The 23,424-nt window shown below is 37.5% G+C and overlaps 1 protein-coding gene across 5 annotated transcripts in view; it reads right to left on the reverse strand.

Annotated features, from left to right (window-relative positions):
* Positions 1–23,424, reverse strand: part of SLC4A4 (solute carrier family 4 member 4) — a 324,410-nt gene that overhangs the window by 86,528 nt on the left and 214,458 nt on the right. For all 5 annotated transcript variants that reach the window (XM_073237483.1, XM_073237479.1, XM_073237482.1 and 2 more), the window contains 5 exons: positions 20,307–20,394; positions 17,931–18,085; positions 17,182–17,301; positions 14,919–15,093; positions 2,662–2,795 (listed from right to left, as the gene is read on the reverse strand). In XM_073237483.1, the coding sequence (XP_073093584.1) occupies positions 2,662–2,795; positions 14,919–15,093; positions 17,182–17,301; positions 17,931–18,085; positions 20,307–20,394 (672 nt within the window). The remainder of the gene's footprint in view (positions 1–2,661; positions 2,796–14,918; positions 15,094–17,181; positions 17,302–17,930; positions 18,086–20,306; positions 20,395–23,424) is intronic.

The raw sequence follows: 23,424 nt of genomic DNA on the forward strand, positions 1-23,424 counted from the left end.
AGAAAAGGAATATAATTTTCTATTATGGGGATTAATGTGTAAAAATAATACAAAGGAGACTGCAGATTTGGGAAAACAAAACAAGGGTCATTTGGAAAGCTGTGAGCTCTTTTCTTTCATTACTAGTTTTAAAAGGTGATAGCACATCATTCACATCCTACGTCAGAGATAATGTGGAGAATATGGAGCTATTGTTTGAATCTACCAAACATACAAAACAAGGATTTTGCCTATTTCTCAAAAACTGGTAAACTATGTTGGGGAAAACCTGAGCAAGATAGAGTAAAACAGTGTCCTTACTGAGGGACTTCTCAGATCCCTTAGTCAGTTAATGCATAGACATAATACACAGAATTTCCCAGACTCACTGGGCTCATGGAAGCTATTTTTTTTCATGGAGCATCTAATAGGACTAGTAATGGATGAAATGCATTTACAGAAACAGTGTTCCACACAAACACACTTGATCTAGACAAAATATTATACTACTATTACAGTATATAAGCAAATGACAGAGCATCTGAATAAAATAATAAAGTTTGCCACAGAAGAGCCACATGTTACTCAATGATAGATTTAAAGCATAGTTTCTCACATGTTTCTTGTTGCTTTACAACTGTTTCCAAATAAATTATTCTAAACTATGTTTACATTACCAATTATGATGAAACAGAAGGAAAAATGAGAAAAGAATTTGCTTGATGAAAGGAAATAATCTCTATCCTACAATTATCTAAAGTAAACTAGGATGCAAACGTTTTCAGTAGATTAAAGCTCTGATCACATTGCATCCAATAAATCTTTCTGCAAAGGTAACACATGTTTGTTCCTGTTTATAGTACATGCTTGTTTAATCTTTCCACAAAGGCTTTCTTGTGTTTAAGAAAACACATTTTCTTAAACATATAAAAACTGTTTGACTCTTTCTATAAACTGACAAGAACAGAATTCTTTCCAATGTCCTTCTGAAAACTATGATGGAGGAGGGTTCAGTAGTAATGAACTACAGAAAACCTGACACCATTATTCAAAATTTAGAACTTTAAGTTCAGAGGATACCTTTGCTATGTTCCAACCAAATTTTCGAAATGCATTTTTAAAATCCTTAGTCCCTCTTCTTTCTTGTGGTTATTTTTGATGGCACATACAGTTTCAAAGGCCATTATATGACTCCTTAAATTATGGGGTATTGTATAGGCAATGATATTTCTAACATTAAATTCCTAAAAACATATGAGATTATAAGAATATGAAAACTCTAACAAGGAGTTCTAGCAAGTCACATGAAATTCTGCAGTGTGTCTACAGCCTGAGATCTGCCAAAAAAGACAATTCTGAGAGGTATCAAGTTCATTAGAAAGAGACCAGAACACCCAATGTAATTTCAATCTATTTGTGAGCTAACATGGCTACTTGCATAATTCACTGAACCTGATTTTCTCCTTCTAAAAATGATCCATCCATTTCTAAAAGAAAATGTATGTATCACAATTGTCATGCCCATTAGCAGCATCTAGTGATTCCATAGGAGATGCAGGGTCTGGAGTCAGCAGAAAATCAAGTCCCAGCCCTGCCAACGACTGGTTATATAACCTTCAGCACTGTACTTCCCCATCTGTGACTGCTTTCTCACCTATAGAACAGGAAACAGGCCCCACCTCATAGGCCTGCTTGTAACAATTAAATGAGGTAGTACATGTAAGCATTTAGGATAATACTGGGTACATGGTGAGCACTCAACAAATGTTAGTTATTACACAGCTGAGTCTTGAAATGTATCTTTAATTAAGAATGCTGCAATTGAGGCTAGGAGCCCTGGACCCATAGGAGCATCCGGTCTCTTTCATTAATGAGCCACATGATCTTGAACTGGACATTTCAGTTCTTTAGTGTGTTAGGATCACGGCAGGACATAGAAGGCATTTAAAGAAACAGTGTTCCACACAAACACACTTGATCTAGACAAAATATTACACTATTATTACAGTATATAAGCAAATGACAGAGCGTCTGTAAAATATTTTTTTAAAAGTAACTATAAAATAATAGTTTGCTTTCTCAAACGGGATTCTGAGGAAAACTTAACAGGCTATTTACTGAGGGGTGAGTAAGAGAACAGCAAGACCCTCAGGTACTAGCAACCTCAGGGGACTAATCCTACCTTGAAAAGGCCAAGGACATGAATGGAGTCACCAGAACTCAGCGAGGACTAGACCCGGGATGGGAGAGCCACGAGGCAGGGGCTGTCCTCAGGGGACCAGACTGCGGCGCTAAAGCAGAGACGGTGCGGCGCGGGGCGGCCAATGCACGCTGCCCGCTCCCCTTCCCGTCCCGCCGGTCCCCACACAGGCCGACCCCACGGGAAGCCAGCAGGCGCAGGAGCCCGTCTGCCACAGCCCCCGGGGCAGCCCCTGAGGCCCACCGCAGGACCTCGAGTGCAGAGATAGGGTAGGGGCAAGCAGGTAATACAACGTACGGGTCCTCAGCTAAGTCAAGTGTAAAATGAGTGCTGTACGACTTAATTTTGAAGGGCCCTTCAATCTCCAAATCTTAAAATTCCTGTATTCTGGCCTACCTAATTACTAGTCCATGCTCTATCCTGACTATGAAGGTTCTACAATTAAACAATCCCAATGTATAATTAGATGTCTGTTTACATACTTGCTGAAATTAAATAGAAGCCTTTCAAAAACTAGAACAGGTCCTGTGCTGCTCAAAATAGTGAGTGGTTGACCGGCAAAGAGGCAAAAGACGGCTCCGGAGACAGCTGTGCCCAGAAAGCTCTCCAACACGCCCTGAGGGAAAGAAAGTATAGGTATTAGAAGAAACGCGTCTTTTTTATCCCATGTGTGATGTCCCTAGGGAAGTTAGACCCCATGAATATGCTATTATGAGGGTCATAGCAAACATAGCAAACCAATGTGAAGAACGAAGATTCTCGCCAATATGAATTTCACCATACATATGATTTGCTCATTGATCCGCACTCCAAGGGCTGATGGCTCCAAGCACTATAGTACCTGTAAGGATTGATGGCTGACTACAGAAGGCAAACACTGACTCTCAGCCATTCTAAAAATACTAATTGAAGCTTCTTTACATAAAGTCACATTAATCCCACCAAGTGGGGAGAACTGACTTAGTACTTTGGGGTGGCTTTTCATACTTTCAGTACTTTTCCTCTCTGTGGTTACCTTCAGTATTTGTTTCAGCCTGATTTCACCTCACATACAGGAGGTACTTTTGAGTAGCTACATTTTATGCACAAAAGCTATTTTTTCCAGAGGAAAGCTTTTCAAGTAGAGAGGGGAACAAAGTGATCACAAAAAGTGATTTGCTCTCCATCCTCTAAGACACAAATTCCAAGAAAACATTTATTTCATATTCCTTGTCCAATGTAAACTCACACAAGCGCTTCTGTTAACTTTATCTTAGAGGAAGTAAATGTGGTCACATCTCCCTGCAGTTATATCTCTGGAAATCAACCCATTATTTTCCTTGAGCAAAACAAGAACAAAGAAACACAAGCCATCAAGCATCATTTACTTACAAAATTATCCTAACTTTCTTAATAACATCATTGGGACCAATGCCTCAGAAGATGGCAAGCTAGCCTGTTCCCTGTATTTTTCAGCATTCCAAGCTTCAGCTAAAAAAGCGCAGGGCAGGTCCTTTTGTAAACCTGAAACAGTATTTTATCAAGGGATGATTTTTAACTAGAAAAAGATGACAGAGATCCTTTATTCATATGGAAGTATTCATCTGAACCATAAAACCCATAAGATAAAACGTTGCTCAAATTAGTATATAAAGACATTCTATAGCTTTAAAAGACACAAAAAATATATTTAGTGGTAGATTAATTTACATAGTAGAGTGAAATTGTGTGATCTCTGTAACTGCATGTGTATACTAAAAAAAAATGTAGTAGGAAGTTTTCCCTTTTCAACTGAACAATAAATTACCTGTTCATAGAAGTATGATTTATGTTTACATAAAACAAGCTACCTCAGAAGCTAAACTGCCCTCTGACTGGAACAGGGTATATTTCTGGGGAATCTGAGATGCTTCAGTCATTCCCTGCCCCTTCACCCCTCAACCAGCTAATGCATCTCCTGTTAGCCTCACTTAAGCCACCTCTATCCACTGTCCCAGAGGTTCTCCAACAATCTGTCATTCACTCATGATATTGTAAACACAAAACAATTATAAATTGCTTTTTTATAATCTTAAATACACTAAGTGCTATACCCATTCAAAGACTGGTATAATGATCACTCAAAATATTTCTTACACTGCTTCAGAACTAGCAATATCCTACTTAGAATGGCAATGGCAATAGCACATCTTCCTTTTTTAAGGGTAGAGCTCCATTCAGAAAAGAGAAATCCTTTAGCGTAGCACTACATAATAAATGGGTTGGGGTGGGGAGGGGGAAAAAAAAACTAGGGTTGACAAGGGCTAAGCCTGGCTTCTCACATGGTGAGCAGACACATTCTGAAACAATCCAGAAAAACTACTTCTGTCCAAGAAGTCTAGGTTTGAAGTCTGGCAGGAAAAGCCCTATTTCTATGGATGTGAGTTCTACTGCATGGCTGAAGGGTGCCATTTCATGACTTCTCAGCCATTCCACACAAAATCAGAGTACCCACCTCATTGTCCCTCAAGGGCATAGAGAGTAGAACAAGTAGCACTAGCAGGCCCAGGCTGCACTGATGTAGAGAAGATTCCCTAGTGCCCAATAAATAATACCAGCCTTGACTGCTTACACATGAAGATATTGAGATTTGGGGTTAGGGGGAGGGACGTTTAAATGATGTGAACAAATCCACATTGAATAAGGCACAAAAGTCTTTGCAGTAAGGATACCTGCCCAACCACTACCTAACCATTAGCAAGGATAAAATATATGCCTTCTGCTGGGATTTTCTTGGACATGCAGTTTTTCACTCACTGCACACAGACATTGGGCTGTCTATGTCTTTGTAATTTACCTTTCCTTTTCATGACTTACTTCAGTGTAACATGAAAGGGTAGGACTGGAATGCTCCAGATAGGCAGACAAGTCACTTTGGCTACATGTGATAGGCACAGTTACACAGCATCATTCTTTATCAAGCATGAAGAAGTGTCTATTTGTCATCACTACTGAAGGATCAAAATACAGCACAGCCTGGGTATGAGGGAGAACATGAAGAAGGAGGGATGCGAGATTGAGAATTCTGTACTTGACACGACGTCACTATTAATCTCAGTGAGAGCAAGACCATGGTCTCCCAGAGTCATCATGTTTCACCTCCTCCCCTCATGCCACACACCACCCCTCCACGTGCTCTGCAGGCACTAACTAAATGCTAAAGGAATCAAAGAAGGAAAGTCCAAATCACTCCCCAGGTTCCACTTATCAAAGGTCAATAGCCGTTGTTGCTCATTCAGTAAAGATAACAACTAAGTATTTCCAGAAAATTGGTTTGATTTATGGAAGCCATGTGACTGTTAAAAGACAGATTATTTTTATTTCAGTACTTGATCTTTTAGTAAGTGCTACAGTTTCCATTCTGTTGCTGACAATTTTGAAACAGGTGATTTATTATGTATACTGCACTGGGAACTTGCTTGAATTTAGAGATGCTTCTAGCATTTCTGAGAAAAGAACTATTTTCACCACATTTTGACATGTTACTCTTGACAATACAGAAATTTTAAAAATAATTTCATGCAGTGAATAATAACTATAACCAGAATTTAAAGCAATTTATAACATGAACTATCCAAAACCCCTTTTCTGATTTATTATATTCAAAGTTCACTAATATAAAAAAGGAAAATCATGTTTGCATGTGTGGATTCTTAATAGCTGTAACTCAGAAAGACATTCTATGTCTGATTTCTTCACGGGGGAACAAGCTCCCTTGCAATTCGTTATAATACAGATGGCTGAGCTCTGAGGTGTGGCATAATCAGGTACCACAAAGTGTTCCAGCCCCATTTTGGATAGGCTTTTACTTTATTCTATTTTATATCAAGCATAGCCCCCTGCAGAACAGCAGAAAGAGCAAACAACTAGCAGTCAGGAAATCTGGAATCTAGACCTCATTCTGCCACCAAAGAGCTGAGGATCTGGGGAATATCACTTAACTTCTGTCAATTTCAATTTCTTCACATAGAAGAACATCAAGATGATATAGTATAATGATGAACTTGAGTCAGACAATCTCAAGTTGACATTTAGACTGTATCATTTATTCAATCAATAACTTAAAGCAAGTTTCTTAATCTCTCTGCCTTATACAATTAGTATGCATATTAGATTAGATAATATATTAAATGTTTAGCACAGTCTCTGATATAACACATTTTTGATGAGTAGTAATATATACATAATATGTTTATTTAGATATAAGATAAGGAAGTTGAACTAAATGATTTCCTTCTCTTCTGGGTGACTTAGCATGAAAAGCATGTCTTGGAGTCAGGGATAAATTAAATCTCAGCTTTCCCAGTTATCAACCTCTCTAAATCTTAATTCTCTCTTCTGTAAAATCAATGGGTGCTTCACAGGACAATTATTTAGACTAAGTAAGACAATATGTAAAGAGCTAATAAGAATAAAGCAGAGTTTCAATACAATGTTGATTCCCTTTCCTTTGCTGTTTTCATCCCCTTCTTCCCAGTCTGCCTCTATTATTTCTCTTTACTTCTAAAGAGGAAGGAGATGGAGAGGGAAAGTAAAAGGAGTGACATGAAAAGAACAGATAAAGATCAGTGCTCAGAGGAAAAGGGGAAAAAAGCCTCTTTAGGCCTTCAGGATTTCCCAGGGCAAATTCTAAATCAACAGAAACCTTAGGGGGAGACACTAGAGCCATTGAGAGTTGCTTCCTTTCAGTCCTTGTCTTACTGAACACATGGAATCAATTGTAACAAAACAAAACAGTTTGTTTTACTTTACAGCAGTGAAGTCAAAACCCACATGCAAAACAATTGGTGAGCATTCTTCTGCTTATATCAGGGTATCAAGTTAAACCAAAGATAGTCTTTATTTTACAAAACACCAAGAAAATCAACACAAGTCCCATAATAGAAAAATCAGGCATAAAAGAAATCAGACCATAGGGGCAGGATTCTGAAAACAAACAAAAAAACAAACAAACAAACTCTAACCATGATTGGCAGCACCAGTGTCCTATGTCTTTGAGCTACTTGTGACAAGGGCTGCCAGGGCCATCACGCCTGTCATGGCTAACAGAAAGTAAGCACATTCAGAAGATGACAAAACATTAAAAGCTAAAAGTTTATGCTGCCAACGTTGACTTTACTGCAGTGTAGTATCTTCACTTAACACCAAAGAATGACCTTTGTTGTTTTATGTCCTCTTTATTAAGAAAATTATTAGTTCTACTTATAATCACAACCCAGTGTAGAGAGGTTGGATAGCAATAATCAGAGGAGAAAAATGGCACAATACCCAAGAAAACATAATGTTTTATATTTCTTTGACAGTTTTCAACCAAATAAAACTTGGAAAATAAAATATTTTGATGGCAGTAAATGATAAATCATTTACCACCATTATTGTTATATTTCAAGTTTTTTGAAGAAAACTAAAATGTTCCTAACCATGAAAAGAAATTTCAGCCCATGTTGTTGGTAACCTATGCAAACTGCGTAGAATGTTGAACAATAAAATTAAATTTCTCTGGATAAGTATTTGAATTTGAAATTTAGCCAAGAAAAATAATGCAGCCTACTGATATTTAAATAAATACATCCACTGAAAATAGGCAGTCAGATCTGAATTACCTGTAGGAGTTTTGATGTCAGGTCCCCAGTATAAGCCAAGCCACATGATCAGAAAGAAATGGAAAAATGACACAAGTATCTAAATCAAATTTGGGTCACATGAGAATTATCTGGGAAGCTTTTTTTTTAGGAAAAAAATTACCAATTCTTTAGCTCCACCTTGAATAGTTAAGTCAGGTGCTCTGAAGATCAGGCCTGGGAACCAGTATTATTAGTGGGTTTTTTTTTAAATTCCCCAGATGATTCCCATGTGGCCCAAAGTTGAGATTCACCCATTCATGAAACCACCCCTTCTCTTTCAAAATAAGAAATGCCTGATAGCATTGTTAAGGCTCATTTAGGTTATAAAGACCATTCATCTACTTTTGAGAAGATGATTAGCTATACAACCCTCATTTTTAATTGCACCTGTGTAGCTAGAGTCTACAAATCAGGGATTTCTGTCCTGACAGATCACAGCTGCCAAATCCTTACTGCCGTCTATTCTGCCTAAACGTGCTTTGTCATCACAAACTTCTGTTTTACACTGCCCAGCAGGCACTGAAAAAAGAGGGAAAGCATTAAAGACAAACTAGCTCCCTGCTTGAAAAAGGAAAGTATGTGCCAAAGATCTACCAATTCCAAGTCTAATAGGATGGATGGACAGAACAGGGAGGCTTTACAATATTTTTCTGTTTAAAGAGCTGTGCATATGTGTGGAGATCATTTGAAGGGCCCAAACACCAACTGCCAGTGTAAACTTACACAAAATCAATTCCAGATGGATAAAAAATTTAAGTGAAAACATAAAAGAACTAAGATATGTGGGTAAATATTTTTCTAATCTTGGAGTATCTCCAAGATTCACCAAATATATCACAAAAATAAGAAACCATAAAAGAGTAAAGATTTTGATGACATAAAAATTGAAATCTGTACAGCAACAGAAATCATAAATAAGATGAAAAGACATATGGCAGATCTAGGAACATATATTTGTGATGTTTCTGACAGGAAAAGGGAAAATATTCTTTTTACACAAGGAGTTCTTACAAGTCAATGAGAAAACAGCAAATACCTAAAAGGAAAATATACCAATGATGCACTATAAACTACAGACAGACGATAAAATGTGGGAGAATATTCACCCTCACTAAAAATCAAAGGAATTTGAGCTATTGTTTTTCAACCTTTGTTGTTTTCACAAAAATAAGAATATGGGACAAAATCTTGTTTTTATAAGGGTGCATGGGAGTGGGCCTCTTGTACATTATTGGTAGAAATAGAAATTGGTATAACCTTTGTGGAGTGTGATTTAAAATAAATATACTAAAAAGATAAGCATATCTTGCAACCATTCTACTACAAATTTACTCTAAGAAGGTAATTACAAAGAACGAAAATGAAGTTAAGCACCACAGTTTGTTTATAAATTAGAAAATTGGGAGAAAACTGAACACCTACTAATAGGGTATTTGTTAAATAAATTATAACACATGCATTATGTGTGTAAATGTAGTCGTTAAAATGATTTTCAAGATCCATACTGAGGTGGAAAGACTTCCACTAAATACTAGTCATGTTATAAAACACTATATATATGACCTCATTTATATAAATCCTATACATCAATCTATCTGCTTACATAAGCATTGCAAGACATACAGGAAGATGCTCATGAAAACGTTAATAGTAGTTATTTCTGGGTGATGAGTTAAAGGGGAAAATTATTTTTTTGTAGTTTTTCTGTATTTTTTGAATTTTCTACAATGCACAATTATATTTTATTAAAAATAAAGCTACTTTGAAATAATTTCAAGCCAAACAAAATAATTTTGAATTTAGCAACATTTGGGATCCCCAACCCAAATCACTATCATTTTCTGATCACCAAGACAATAGAATTGACAATGGAAATGAAAAAAAAAAACAACTAAATGAGGTCTAGTAAATGAATCTGGTCACAACTTACTAAACTTTAAGCAAACAGGTTTAATTCAGAACTTATACATGAAGTGAAGCAAATTATTTAAAGTTCCTTCCCAGGAGAAGGAATGGCCATATACACTAGAAGCAAAGAAGCATTATAGAGCCCCTTACTTTGTCACTAAATAGACATTTGTTTTTTTCTATCAAACAACCAAAGTATATCTTTCCAAACAAGCTGTCCCCACCTAACTTTTTGAAACTGGAATATATTTCTGGAGGATGATTTCAGATAGATAAACACATCACTCTATATTTCCACTTCATGGAAGAAATGCACTTTGGTGCCTATGTTGAAATGACTGTACGTCCTCACTATAGTGAAATAATGATCAATTTGCTTTAATCTTGCTGTTATAAATTTCACATAATCTTCATAAAGAAGTATCTATCTTATCGAGGAATATATAGGTGACTAAGAAATTTTACATTTCCAACTTAAGCAGATTGATTAAATATTCTCAGCACAGCAGCATGTTAAAATAAAGTCTCATATGTGGAGCTGCCAGCTATAAATGTTCCTTATTATGAGACAAATTCCCTTAAAATGTGCTCCATAAATATCACAAAATTCACAGATTTCTAATTATCTTACTGTACCCTTTTGCTAAAAGGTTTGTGAAAACAGGATTATATTTACTCCTGGAAAAAAATTTAAATGACTTTCTTAACTCAGTGTTCACTCTAGACTGCACTCAGTCATTCATAATCAACAATGTCAATTTAAGTTAATATACTTTTCTGTGTTCCATAAAGCTAAGAACAACAACCTTTAAATAACACAATAACTTCCACAAAGGATCAAAAAGTGTTCCCTAAAAATGGCATCTTGCCCATGGACTAAGCTATGCATAAATATTTGTTAAATTGATGTTTAACAATGAGAGGTATTTCAATGACTAGAACAGTATACCTTCTCGGCAACCAAGAACATAAATACAAGGCAGTGAGTTCAGTTGTAAAAAGTTTAGTGGTAAAAAAAGTTTCGAGGGTGGTAAGGCTAAAAAGCCCTTTTAACTTCACAGTATGGCAAGGGGACCACAGCATTTTTATGGTGCAACTCACTGAACAGGATAATGAGAATACCATACAATTCCTGGACCTCAGAAAGCTTATGCTTTCCTCCCTCGTTGTTGAACTCTAAGAATAAGAAACAGCCAAAGGGCAAGGCTGAATCCTAGATGAAAGTAAGGTCAACTCTTGCCAAAGTGGTTCAGTCACTCCCAAAGCCCAAGGTAAACTTTAATTGCCCATACTTAGCAAGGAATCCATGAACACCCACTCTAAAGCATGAGAGTCTTCTCAGAGCAGCCTAATGGTCAAAACGCATATGCCAAGTTGAGAAACGTGTACAGTCATCTCTGTTGCCATTATTAATTGATTATACTTGGAGCCACAGTAGCTCCAACTCTTTTATTTTGAACATAGGTCCATGGGAAATGATCTCTATGGCTCCCAAGATCTGCTTCTAATAATATGGGGCTACACACACACACATACAAATGTGGGAATATTAAATATATACAGCTCACATATTTATATGTGTAAATATAAAATATGTTATTATATATGTGTGAATATTGTGTGTGTGTGTGCATCAGCTCTGAAATAAATGCTTACATGTGAATTCCTATCTTTGAGCAGCAAGACCTCCTGCACAGAAGCTGGAAGAAGAATCTGCTTAAAAACAGCAGTGCAGTGACTCATCTGTGTTTTCACAACATGTTTCCACCCAGCACCCATGTCTATTTGTAGCCTGACAATAAAGGCCCTACGTGAACCATCTCTAAGCTGTCTGCCTTTAAAAGCAAGGAGACTGTTCTCAGTTGACTCATTTGAGCTGCCTGTGCTTTTGCGAATAACCCACTGCCACATTTATGAAGGCTGTGATACAATTCAAGATTACTTCAGGCTATACCAATCTTTTCTGATTAGTCTTTCTGCTCAGTGTTGATCTAGTGTTTAGAAAGCCAAATGGAGCCAGAGGACTTAGCCTCCTAAACAAGCCCGCATTTCTGCTATCTCTTGGGGGTACTGAAAAAGATTGTTTTATCAACACCCTAGACTGTAAATACCATCAGAATAGGGATTCTTATCTATTTTGGTCACTTATCTGTATCCCTAGTACTCAAAATAGTATCTGGTGCACAGTAGACACTCAAGAAATATTTGCAAGGGCATGAATCAAACTCTGCCATAAACATGTGAAATGACCTGGGCCTTAGTACCAAATCCACAAAATATTTTGTTGTCTTCTTGATGTCAATTCAAGTCTGCTACTACCAGAGCATCAAAACTTCTGTACATTAAAGTACATAGCCTTTCAGCCTTGAGATACTCTTTAACATATTAATTCACCTTATCCCCTAGGTATTAAAATAGATAAACCAATATTTATATTTACCTAGGTCAGTTGCCATTGCAAGAATACCTAATTTGATGACTATAGGTAAAATTTCAAATTAAAATACTGAAATATGTAAAATTACTATATAACATTGAGTTGGGTCTGTGCACGTGCGTGTGTGTGCACACACACTTATTTCTATTTACACAGATTATTTTAGATCTATAAATCTAGTGCTTAAATCTATGCATCCATTAATTACTAGCATTAGTTCACCCAAAAGAAATTAATGATAGATTGTTCAGTGTAACACATATATATTATCATTAATTTTCTATCCCTCTTTCTTAGTTTTCCTGCTACCCTCCATGTCTTCTAGAAGTACCAAATTGTAGTACTTTGACAACACATTTTTTAAAGGAAAAATTCTTCATAAGTGAGAAAAAAATGTCCTTCAACATTTTCATTCAGAAAATTTTTGAAACAATTATTTCAGTTTCAGTGAAATCATCAATAGAAGTTACAAAATCTTTTAATAAAATCATCAAACTATGTCCGACAAACAGCCTCATCGGTTTGAATTACAGCACTTGGAATCAAATCACCTCCCACTAGTAACATGGCCATTTCAGTGAACCACTTAACATTCTGAAGCGCTGAAAGCATTTGTTTCTCTTAACAGCCTCAGAAACCAGAACACACTTCGCCAGCAAGGTCTTTCCCCTGACATTCATCACAGAGGAAATACCCACAGTAACTACGTATGTCACACAACACAATCCTTTACTTCCCCACAAACTTGTTCATAAGGACATTAACTCATTCAGAAGCTATCAACAACAGACGTGAACAAATTTTCTCAAATGCAGTGTTTTAAAGCTAAATCTTATGAGGTTGAAAAAGTTCAACTCAGTTAAAAAAAAGTCAATAAACTAACATATAGGAAGTGTCATAATTTCTCCATCCCAAGAATATCCCTGGGAAAAAAATTTGAAAATTATCTGCCCCAGAAAGTCTCTATACTCTGAAAGACAGGTGGTTTTTGTTCTTGCCACCCTCTCAACATCACAACTTTCTTTTATTTTCTTAACACATGTATGTCTGTATTACCTCTTCATGCCGGCCTCAGAGGGCTTCCCCAGGGCTCTTTCCCACTTGTTTTCTCGAATGATCTGCTCTGGTTATCATTATGCTCCCGTGTGGATGATTGACTGCACAATTTGCATAGAGATCAGATTCTATAAAATACTAGTATTGACATCTCTGTTAAAATTTAATTTATTCATGAGGCCTTATGAATGAAGACAAAAGAGAAGAACACCCTGTTTGTTAACTTCACCTCTGTTCCTATCACGCTTTATTTCTATTCCCCATACTGCAGATAGGTGCTCTCTGGTCTGCACAATGTTATTTTTTAAGTGCTAGTAAGCTGTCAATATTTAAAAATCACCGTATTCCACATAAGAATTTGAGTTTTCAGCCTCTCTTCAAAAACCAGAAAATGAAGTAACGCAAGTACACATTCACATGGGAACAAGCAGAACTGAGCGGTGGCCACAGACGCCCCTTGCAATGGAGAGAGAGCTCCTCGGGACCATCGCAGTCCCGGCTGTGGGAAAGCCCAAGCTGCCATCTGGAAGTCAGGCGGAGAGTCCTCAGTCTCCAGCTGTTCCAGACATCCCAACCTAGGCCCCAGGCATTAAGTGAGGAAGTCCTCAGGTACCTCCCACTGCAGTTGCCACCTCACTACAGCTGTGAGGACTAGCAAGAGAACCACCCAGCTGTACAGATACCCCAAAGTACTGTACAGCAATAGGTAAGGGCTAACAGATAAAAGCATTCTTAACAAACTAAATCGTTTAATCTCTTCCTTTTTACTTGGGTCAACGCAGATGTCCTAGACAGCCTCCATCTTATTTTTGTGTTTCAGGCACAGATCTGAAACATGAATGTGCTCAGGGAAGAAAACAGAAGTAGAAGAAAAGCAAACCTTTTGAATCAGTTGTATTTTTTTTTTAAAGTAAGCTGGCTGACAGTATTTCTGAATGTCACATGGGTTACGTAGTAAGTAGTAAAGTAGAAGGACAGAGTTTGAAAAGAGCTAAATTATGATTTTCTTAATTATATCCATTTCATTCATGACTCTGTGATCTAAAACATCGTTCCGATCACTAAAACTTTAGCAACTATTGATACACACAAGGCAGGCAAATACCACCTGCAAAGTAATCAAAAAACCATGTTTGTCCAAAATAAGTCAAGCCAAAGTCTTTACAGCTTAATGAGAGGCACATTCAGGAACAGGAGAAACAACCCTTAGCTTGTATTCCGTAAAGCTGAGTTCTACTGATAGAAATGCAAATCCAAGCTTGAGCAAATCACTCAATTTTTTGATGCATCTGTTTGCTCATGTGTAAAATGAAGTTAATTACACATTCCCCAAAAGAGTCTGATCATCAGCTTTAGTAGAATATGGTCTGTATGTTCAAGGTAGTAGATCTAAACCTTGTGCCCTCACAAAATTAAAACAGCTGATACACTCTTGCCCAAATAGAACTGCACATCCTCATTTCCTTCTCTTCTTTTCTCCACTTGTGATTCCAACCAGATTTCACCGAGCTATTTTTGTAATTACTAAAATGCTGGAAATACAGCAGCAGGCCAGAAGCAAAGTGAAAGGCAGCATCCAGCAAAAGAAAGAAAATCACGCTGAGTAACTGAAAGGCCATCTGCCACTAGCTGAGCTGGAGGGATGAGGAAGGCAATCTGGGCTGTACTATTTGTGTCTCCTGCAAACCAAACCCACCTGCATGTTGTCAGTGGCATCCCCAAGCAGTCCTCCAAAAGTGATAGCATTAGTTACAGTTGCCAGATAAATGAAGAGAATTGCTGAAAGCGCCTGAATATTTAAAGCGTCATAAAAATCACTTGCAAAAACCGGTGCTTTCCTCTTTATGTCCTTAATGAGTCCACCACAGAACCTGGGTAGGGGGAGAGAAAACATGGGACAGTGCAAAATAAATTACCAGAAAAGTAATCAAGAGATAGCTTATCAAAAACCACAAAGAGTTTGTATTTAAAGTGCTTGAATCAACAAGCACTATTTAACCACTTAAGATAAAGCCAGAAAGCTGAGGAGGAATACATTTTCTTCTGTCTGTCTCTTTTTTGGACACCAAATTAAATGTCACATTCCCTAAACACCAAACAGTTGGTCTTTAGATGAGAGTAACTTGTGTAAATGAATTAAAATTTCTCACTGTCTGAAGAAAAACATCCAGACATGTGAGCAGATCATATAAGGCCTTTTATATCTTGCCATAGCTTTCTTCCCAGCCCTGTCCACTCCACTGACGTTTACTGAGCACCTGTGATGTGCCCAGCATTATTCCAGACACTGGAGATACAGCAGTGGACAACACAGGTGAAAATACCTGCCCTCATAGAGTTTACTTTCTAGGTAGGGAACAGACAGAATAAAATGTGTGGTTCTAAAAACCCAGGAAAAAATTAAGAGAGTGTCAGAAGCTAAAATGGGCCTTCCAAGCAGGCGACTTTGGGGTAAGGACCTGAAGGAACTAAGGGAGGCAGTCAGCAGGTGTGTAGTGACAGAGCACTGCAAACTGAGCCCCATACAAATGCTAACAGGTCAGGTGCCTTATGTAAGCATCAGCAACTCACCCTCCCAACCAGATCTCACAGCCTCAGCCTTCCCTGAGCTGTTCCTTCGGCCCAGATGCCCTCCCTCAGAGCTCAATAGCTCTCTGAAGTCCTAACTCTCCACGCATAGTTCAAATTCCCACTACGGGCTGTCACACTTCATCAGGGTTGTCCATCTATCCAGGTGCTTGCTGGCCTTCAGCTGCATTCAGTTCCCTGATTCAGTTTTCTTGCTACGTACAAGGCCATGCATGGCACCAGGCATACTGTGGATGCTGAATGCATTTGGAAAAGGAAAAATATGGAAGAGTGAAATTAGTTTGATTAAATAAAAAGTTTAATCCCAGAACTCATATCTGCAGAAAAGGAAAGGACATTCCTAATGAAAATGTTTATAAAGAACTATTCACAAAAAATGGGGATAGAGAAGGTTTTCTGTTCTCTATTTAATAAGAAAGAGGAGGGAAATAATGTCCTCTTAGTTCAGAAGAGAAACCCAAGTGGGTCATCAGGGGAAGAAAATAATTTCATTCAAGTTCAACTACATATTAAAACAACATACTTCTGTGTTTTCCACAAATCTACAGTGTTTTTGAAAATCTTTCTCTTCCTAAAATGAGTCTCTTCCTTAAAATTTTACTTAGTCCAAACTGAAATGGAGAACCTAACAGTGGAAAAGGAAGAATTATCAAGAAAAGAGATTTAGCCGAGGCAATCTGGGAAATCTGAATTCTCAACTGCAGGTTAGGGCAACCATAACTTGTGAGCTCCATATTTCTGTAACAGGGTATCCACCTTTGAGTCAACGTACAGGGAAGAGGTGGAATCATGAAAGCCAAGAGGGGGAGACTGGCACATTTCTCAAGCCTCCTGCCACACACATCCACCCAGGATCCTGCTGACTTTCTCTAACACCCCTCATCCCCCCACTCCAGTCACACTGGCCTCGATGCCAAGCCATCCTGCACAGGGGCTCTGCGGTCCCCTCGCCTCACCCCACATCTGCATGGTCTGTCTCCCTCCCTCCTCCTTCAGGCCTTCCTGCAAATGCTGAAATTCTCTTTAAGATATTTTCTGACCACCCCACCCCAAATATAAAACTAAAATTGTGTCTTTCTCCCTTCACAAAACTTCTTACCTCTGCTTTATTATTCCCCACAAAACCATCACCACATTTCTTTACTTGCTCATAGTTTGTTTCCAACACTACAAAGTAAGACTCATCAGGGCAGGGGTTTTTGTTTCCTCCGCTGCAGCATCCCCAGTGCCTGGGACTAACAGGTACACTATAAATAGTTGTTGGCTGAGCACATATACAAACCAGTGAATAAAATGCTGATTGAAAGATGATGGGAAGTTTAGATCTAAAGAGAACCTCATCAAGAATGGCAAAAGAATCCATCGGTTACCGTCCAGTTCGCTGCAATTCTTCACAGTCTGCATGGCCGCCTCCCCCTCCTCCGTGGCCTCCGTCATGGGGCGTGTCCCCATTCATCTGCACATTCTCTCCACCTGAGTACATATTCTTTCTAAGCAAGACAACAGAGCCCGCAAGAACATTATTTTATTCATCTGCTTCTTAGCTATGTCATGCACTAGCTAGTAAGGAGATAGACTAAAAACCCTTTGGGAGAAAGATCATTATTACTTCTTCCATCCAAACAAACAACTTTTAAAGTGCTGTGTTTACAGTGAAGACAAATGACTGAAGGAACAGAAAACTTGAATGAATTATATATTGTATAGGAGGGAAATATTTTACCTGTAAAATAACAGATTTCCAGAAAATGGCATATCCTCGATTAGCATATCCCAATTTCTTAACTTCTTACACCTACAGAGACTGATCTTGAGTAAACTGGTATTTTCCCACATGTACATGGACTTCCCAAAACATCCACAAAGAATCTCTGCGATATATTTCAATATCATAAACTGAGCTAACTTGTAACCACTGAAGAACATCCTAATATATAACACTCATTTTACAGTGTCAATGAAATGTCAAAGCAAGACACATAAGTGATTCATTTGAGATAATACATCAACTTAAATGAGAAACCTGAAAATATTAGGGCAGCTGCCTGACCCCTTTTTCTTTCCCAAACACAACCTCCTTCTCAAGGATAAAAAAATTCCCAATTGCCTGATAATTTACCTCTTGTCAGATGATGGAAGACTCTTAGGAGGCTCTATCCTGATCGCTGGATCCCACTCCCCAGGGGGAAGGACAATTACTTCATCCAGGAACTCATCAATGCCAGCAATCAGGTCCTGCCTATCTTTCGCTTTGTAAGCAATGTCATGGAAAACCTGAAGAGTAATAAGAGACGTGCTGATCCGATGTGAGAACCTTCTACATGCCTCGCATTGTGTCGAGCCTGAATGCAATCCACAATCCAATTTAATATTTAATATACATTAAACATAACCATATTATCATATTTCTTATTACTTAGCTTGTCCCACAATACTTCAGTATTTAGATTATGAATTCAAAGAATATAGGTAGAGGCATGAGAAAACAGCTCTGTTTCTTTTACACATTTTTTTCTATCAATACTGTAAAACAACATTGCCTTTTTCCTCCTACAGTGTGTACTGCTACTGATACAGTTGCTATGGAAGCCAGATGAAATGGTTTGGAGAAATATACTGAAAGTCATTCTCTGAAATGAAAGCTACTGGGACAAACCACTGCTGATGAATCAAGAAGGAAAGGTTCAAACTGAGTGTTAAGATCAGGTTAAGACCAAAACACTGCAGCTCTCAAACACATAAATAATGTTGGCTATTAAAAAAAGAAAAATCTGAGTTATATTGGCAGTAAATAAGGTAAAGGGCTTCAAGCAGGTGACCATCAGTCTATCTTTGAGCAAAGCAACAATTAAACCATCCAAGACAGCACATGCTTCCTGTTTTTTTATACAGATATCCAAAGAAGAAGCTTTCAGAATGTACATAATTCTCTTTGTCATTCATTCAATTCTTCTAGTCTAGCTGATAATCTGAAGTCCTTTACACATAACCTAAGTCTTTTATTCCCCATAAGTCAAATTCTTTAGTCTCCAGGAGAGAAGATGGCCCCTGTTCATCATCCTTACTTATTTTTAAGGATTGCTACTAAAATTTCTTCTCTGGAACAAGAACTTTTAAAAGCTATCAAACAAATAACATGAAATGGTCTGGGGGCAGTGGGGTTGGGAGGAGGGCAAGACACAGGGCCAGCATATCGCCCAAGGTGGACACAGCTGGCCTCAACCTCGTTTTCTCTTGCTACCTCCCACTAGAGAGGCTGGAAAGTCAGAGAGGCACTTTCTTAGCCTCCCCTGCAAACAAGGATCAACATTCTGACCGATAAATTAAAGAAAAAGGATGTCTGGGAAAGCTCTATAATACCTACCAAGAGACAACCACAGCTAATACCCTCCTCCCCTCTTCCTGCCTTGAATACAGAAGAGATGACGAGCTGACAGTAGTTAACATCTTAAGATCTTGGCTCTTGATTTATCATTAAGCTGTTAAGTTAAACCAACTCTAGTAACTACCTACCTCCAAATTTCCTGATATGTGAGCACAATAAACCCCAAAATGTTCATGGCACCCTAAGCCAGATTGTCTGTCACTTGGAACCTAAAGCATTTCTAATTGATACAGCTTACAAAAAGAATTTTTAAAAAAATACAAACTAATAAAAATAAATAAAAGAACCCCTGAGATGCTTAGTTTTCCCCTCAAGGGGGATAAAAACAGCACAGCTATGCATCCATGCTCACAGTTCCTGATTAAGTAACTGTCTGAATAACCACCAAAGAGAACTTCCATGACTAAATGCCTTATTCTCCACCTAGCACATGGACAAACTGACAAATCTACGAAGCAAAAGCAAAATCTTTGGGAAAATAATAAGCTAGTAAGATAGAGGCAGAAAGCAGTGATCCTATATTCTACTACTATTTCTCCTACTATAGACTAGTTTGGAGTTTAATCATGTCTAAAATGTGTATAATGACATTCAAGCTGTTATGAGAGCGAGTTCATCCAAAGTACTAGATACTTTGCAGTACTAACAATAGCTAATGCATTTTAGTATGTGTATCATTTCTTCCCACAAAATAAGAAAACCATAAAAACAGGAACTTTCTGATACCTAAAGAAAAATGCATTGTCCACTTTATTATGCATTATTTTATAGAACCCATCATTTCTACACAGACATTGAATTCCCAGAATGAATATATTAAACATTTTAAGAGCTAAATTTTAAGTTAATACAGAGATTTGAATTTTTAAAAAAATATTTAACATATGTTTTAAGAATTGAACATGTTTAAGAACAGAAAAGAAGATGTTTTATTCTAACATTAAACTTATTTTTTGAAAGCTCTATCAATGTTTGAGATGAATGACTGTATGTCATGTTATAAAGGCTGGTAAGCACATAATTCCAATTGAACACATTCTGACAGACAATTCACAGGATGGAATCAGCACAAGTAGGACATCCCAGATCACCGTCTTCCAGATTACCTACCTCATCAGACATCAAGGTGGCGATGGCTCTGCCAATCTCATGGTAGGACTTGGCTTTCCCCTTAGGACCTAAGAGAATGAACAAGAACCTAATGGAAGGGGAAAGAAGCAAAGGCTATAACACACATTTCATCAAAGTCAATATACAAAAGCTGAGACATGTTTGTGTTAGTTAAAAAATAAAGGTTAGGTCTAGGATTCATCTTTAAAACACAGGTAATATTCTTGGTTAATATGAAAGATACTCTTTTATACTATTCAGAAACACAAATCATTGTTCAGTTTATTTGGAGGCAAAGGAGAATTTAACATGAAAACCTGAGAAGCTTCTCCTCTGAGAAAGAAAGTTTCGCTTTATGAGTCATTCAATATTTCTTTTCTAAACTTTCCTCTCTCTCATTTCCACTGACTTTCAGACTCTTTAGAAAAAAACCCATTAAGAACAATAACCATAAAAACTTAACATTTTCCTGTACTTCTCTTTCCAAGTGCATCTTTACATTTTCCTGACTTCTCTTTACCCAATATATGCAGTGACCAATGATCTTCTCCATATTTTAAGAAATGTTTCTCCTCAGAAGTGACTGGGTATCAGCAAAAACCAAGTCCTCTACAACTAAGCTGCATGCTGACGGCCAAAGTAAAGAAAGAAAAATATGAGAGGAATTGAAAATAAAGTATCATTCATAGTTAAAATTCTTTTGGGGGTGTCCTCATTTTCCCTTCCAAACTTGTTTTCTTGATAATGCAGAAGCACTGCTCCATGGTAAGTCAGTCCTGAAACTTGAAATAATGAGTTTATCCCCACCTAGGTTCACCTCTTACCATGTTGGGAGGAAACCTTTACTGATCACAAGGGCAAAGATGCATGTCTCAACTGGGGAGGAAGAATCCGTATCAGTCAATGAGTAAGAAAAAAGATATAAAATGTAACATTGTATATAAATATAAGCCATACTTATAATGTCCTACCTCATACGGAGTAAATGAGGCAGTAAGAATGTTCACATCATAGGTCTGCTCAGCTTTTTAAAGCTTGCAAAGTATTTCACATTCGTCACCTTACTTAAACTTCCTACAACCCTTTGCAATAAGGATAGGCCCTCATTTAATGGTGAAGCAACTGAGGCTTGAGGAGGTTAACAAAGGAGTCCAAGGCTGTGCCTGGCAAATGAGACAGAGAAAACAGGACCTCTTACCTTCTGTTCTTTCCAACACACAACTCTGCCTGATACTACCTGCCTAGCCTGCACACCAGGGTTGTGACTGAAGAGAGAAAAGCCATCCCCAAAATGGCTTCCATAGGTCACCCTGGGGAAAGATGTCATGAACACTTAGCTGGCGACAAGAAATCTTAGGTAAGATTTTATGGGACAGGAATAGTTTAGGACTTTGCTTGGTAGAGTTTGATTTTTCTTATTTATTTATATACCTCACTTTAAATAAAAATGGATGGACAGCAAATGTTCTTCAAAATGTTAGGGTCTATTCCAAAATGCCCTAAAATAAATACTCTCCATTTTTTACCATTATAAAATTCAATACTAAAAGGAAGGACAAAAATCAGAAATTAAGAATGTAAGAAGGTATGTGAAAGTTTGAATACTCAGATTTAGACCAAAATAACCATAAAGTGATTCAGCATTTGTTCGCTTAGGAGCCAGTTGTGCGGTGGGGTGGTGCCCTCACTTTCAAGTGTTACCACAGCGGATGAAACAGCAGAGCAACTGGCAGCCACGAGAGTCAGCTCGAGCATGAAGGAGGTCATCATGAGAACTGAATGCTCGTTTCACTAACACCAAAGTTCAACTGATACTGGAACTTTTCTTTTTTTGAAGCTGACCTAAATTAATATACCACTACATATAGCATTACATACAGTAAAATGTCTTTTTCTAAAGGGACTGATCAATGATTTCGGTGAAACACATGCAAAAAATATTTAACTACTAAAGCAAAATATAAATCCCATTAAGAAACAACTGTAGTACTGGTCACATTTCCTAATTCTATTTGCCTGTCTAACTACAGCCAGCTGCCAGGCAGGACAATAAAGGTATAGTTTTAGGTAAAAGGGGCAAGATGCAGGGCAGCAAGAGAAAATAACAGCTGGATCCTTTACTTACTACATTTTTAAATAATGGGTTTCCTTTGTCTACCATTTTTTATTATTTCAATGTATCTAAATATTAATTTTTCTCTTAATATAAAATATCCAGAACCTTCCCAAAACCACTCTATAACTCTTTCTACATCTCTCTAGCATCTCCAACATAATTATAGTTTACAAGTACACATTATGGAAATACACATTTATGACACATGAATGATCAGATTAACTACATGGCATCAGAGCCAAATACTGTCTTGTTAGGAGGTGATAAAAATACCCTCAGTCATTAATAGTCCTCAAATACACACTTTGGTGGACGATGGGTAACTATTCCAAGAGCTGATAGAGTGATGGATTCTTCATCTTAAATGTGAAGTGGCAGACCAATGGTGACTATAATATATCTATAGCAATAAACCCAGCATATAAAATTTATGTTGTTTCAGAACCTAGATATAAAAGTTTAATTCCTCTTTTCTGAATCAAGTAATTTTTATTCAAAAAACATATGTGTATATTATACATATATGTATATATGTATAATATATATACACACACGCACTCTTTTTAATGGAAAATCACCAAGTGCTAAATGGAAATAAAATGTTACATATCAAGTTAAAATTTTCCATTATTTCACTCAGAAACCGTTAGGTAAATCCATCTCCTTAAAATGATACAGAGAGGAAATCTGACCGCCTATAGGAAGCAGGAAACATCACCTCAGGTCAAAAATTTCATCTGTAGCAATGGAGACCCTTAAGAAGCCCCTCATTTGGACTGCATGGTTGAAATGGGGATGAGAAATATGGGGAAACTAACAACACAAAAGGACCCATCAAGTTGAAGTTCCCTCTGTCTAAAACATGTTCTTTCCCCTTTAACCCTCAAAGAAGTAAAAGCTGTTACAACTTTTCTGAAAGAAGGACATCTTGCCAAACTCAGCTTTTATAATGTACTGAAAACTCCTTTCATGACCCAAGCTGTTTTTTGTCAATGGACAGAT

The sequence above is a fragment of the Manis javanica genome, chromosome 5 (genome assembly GCF_040802235.1).
Source record: "Manis javanica isolate MJ-LG chromosome 5, MJ_LKY, whole genome shotgun sequence".
Classification (NCBI taxonomy): Eukaryota; Metazoa; Chordata; class Mammalia; order Pholidota; family Manidae; genus Manis; species Manis javanica.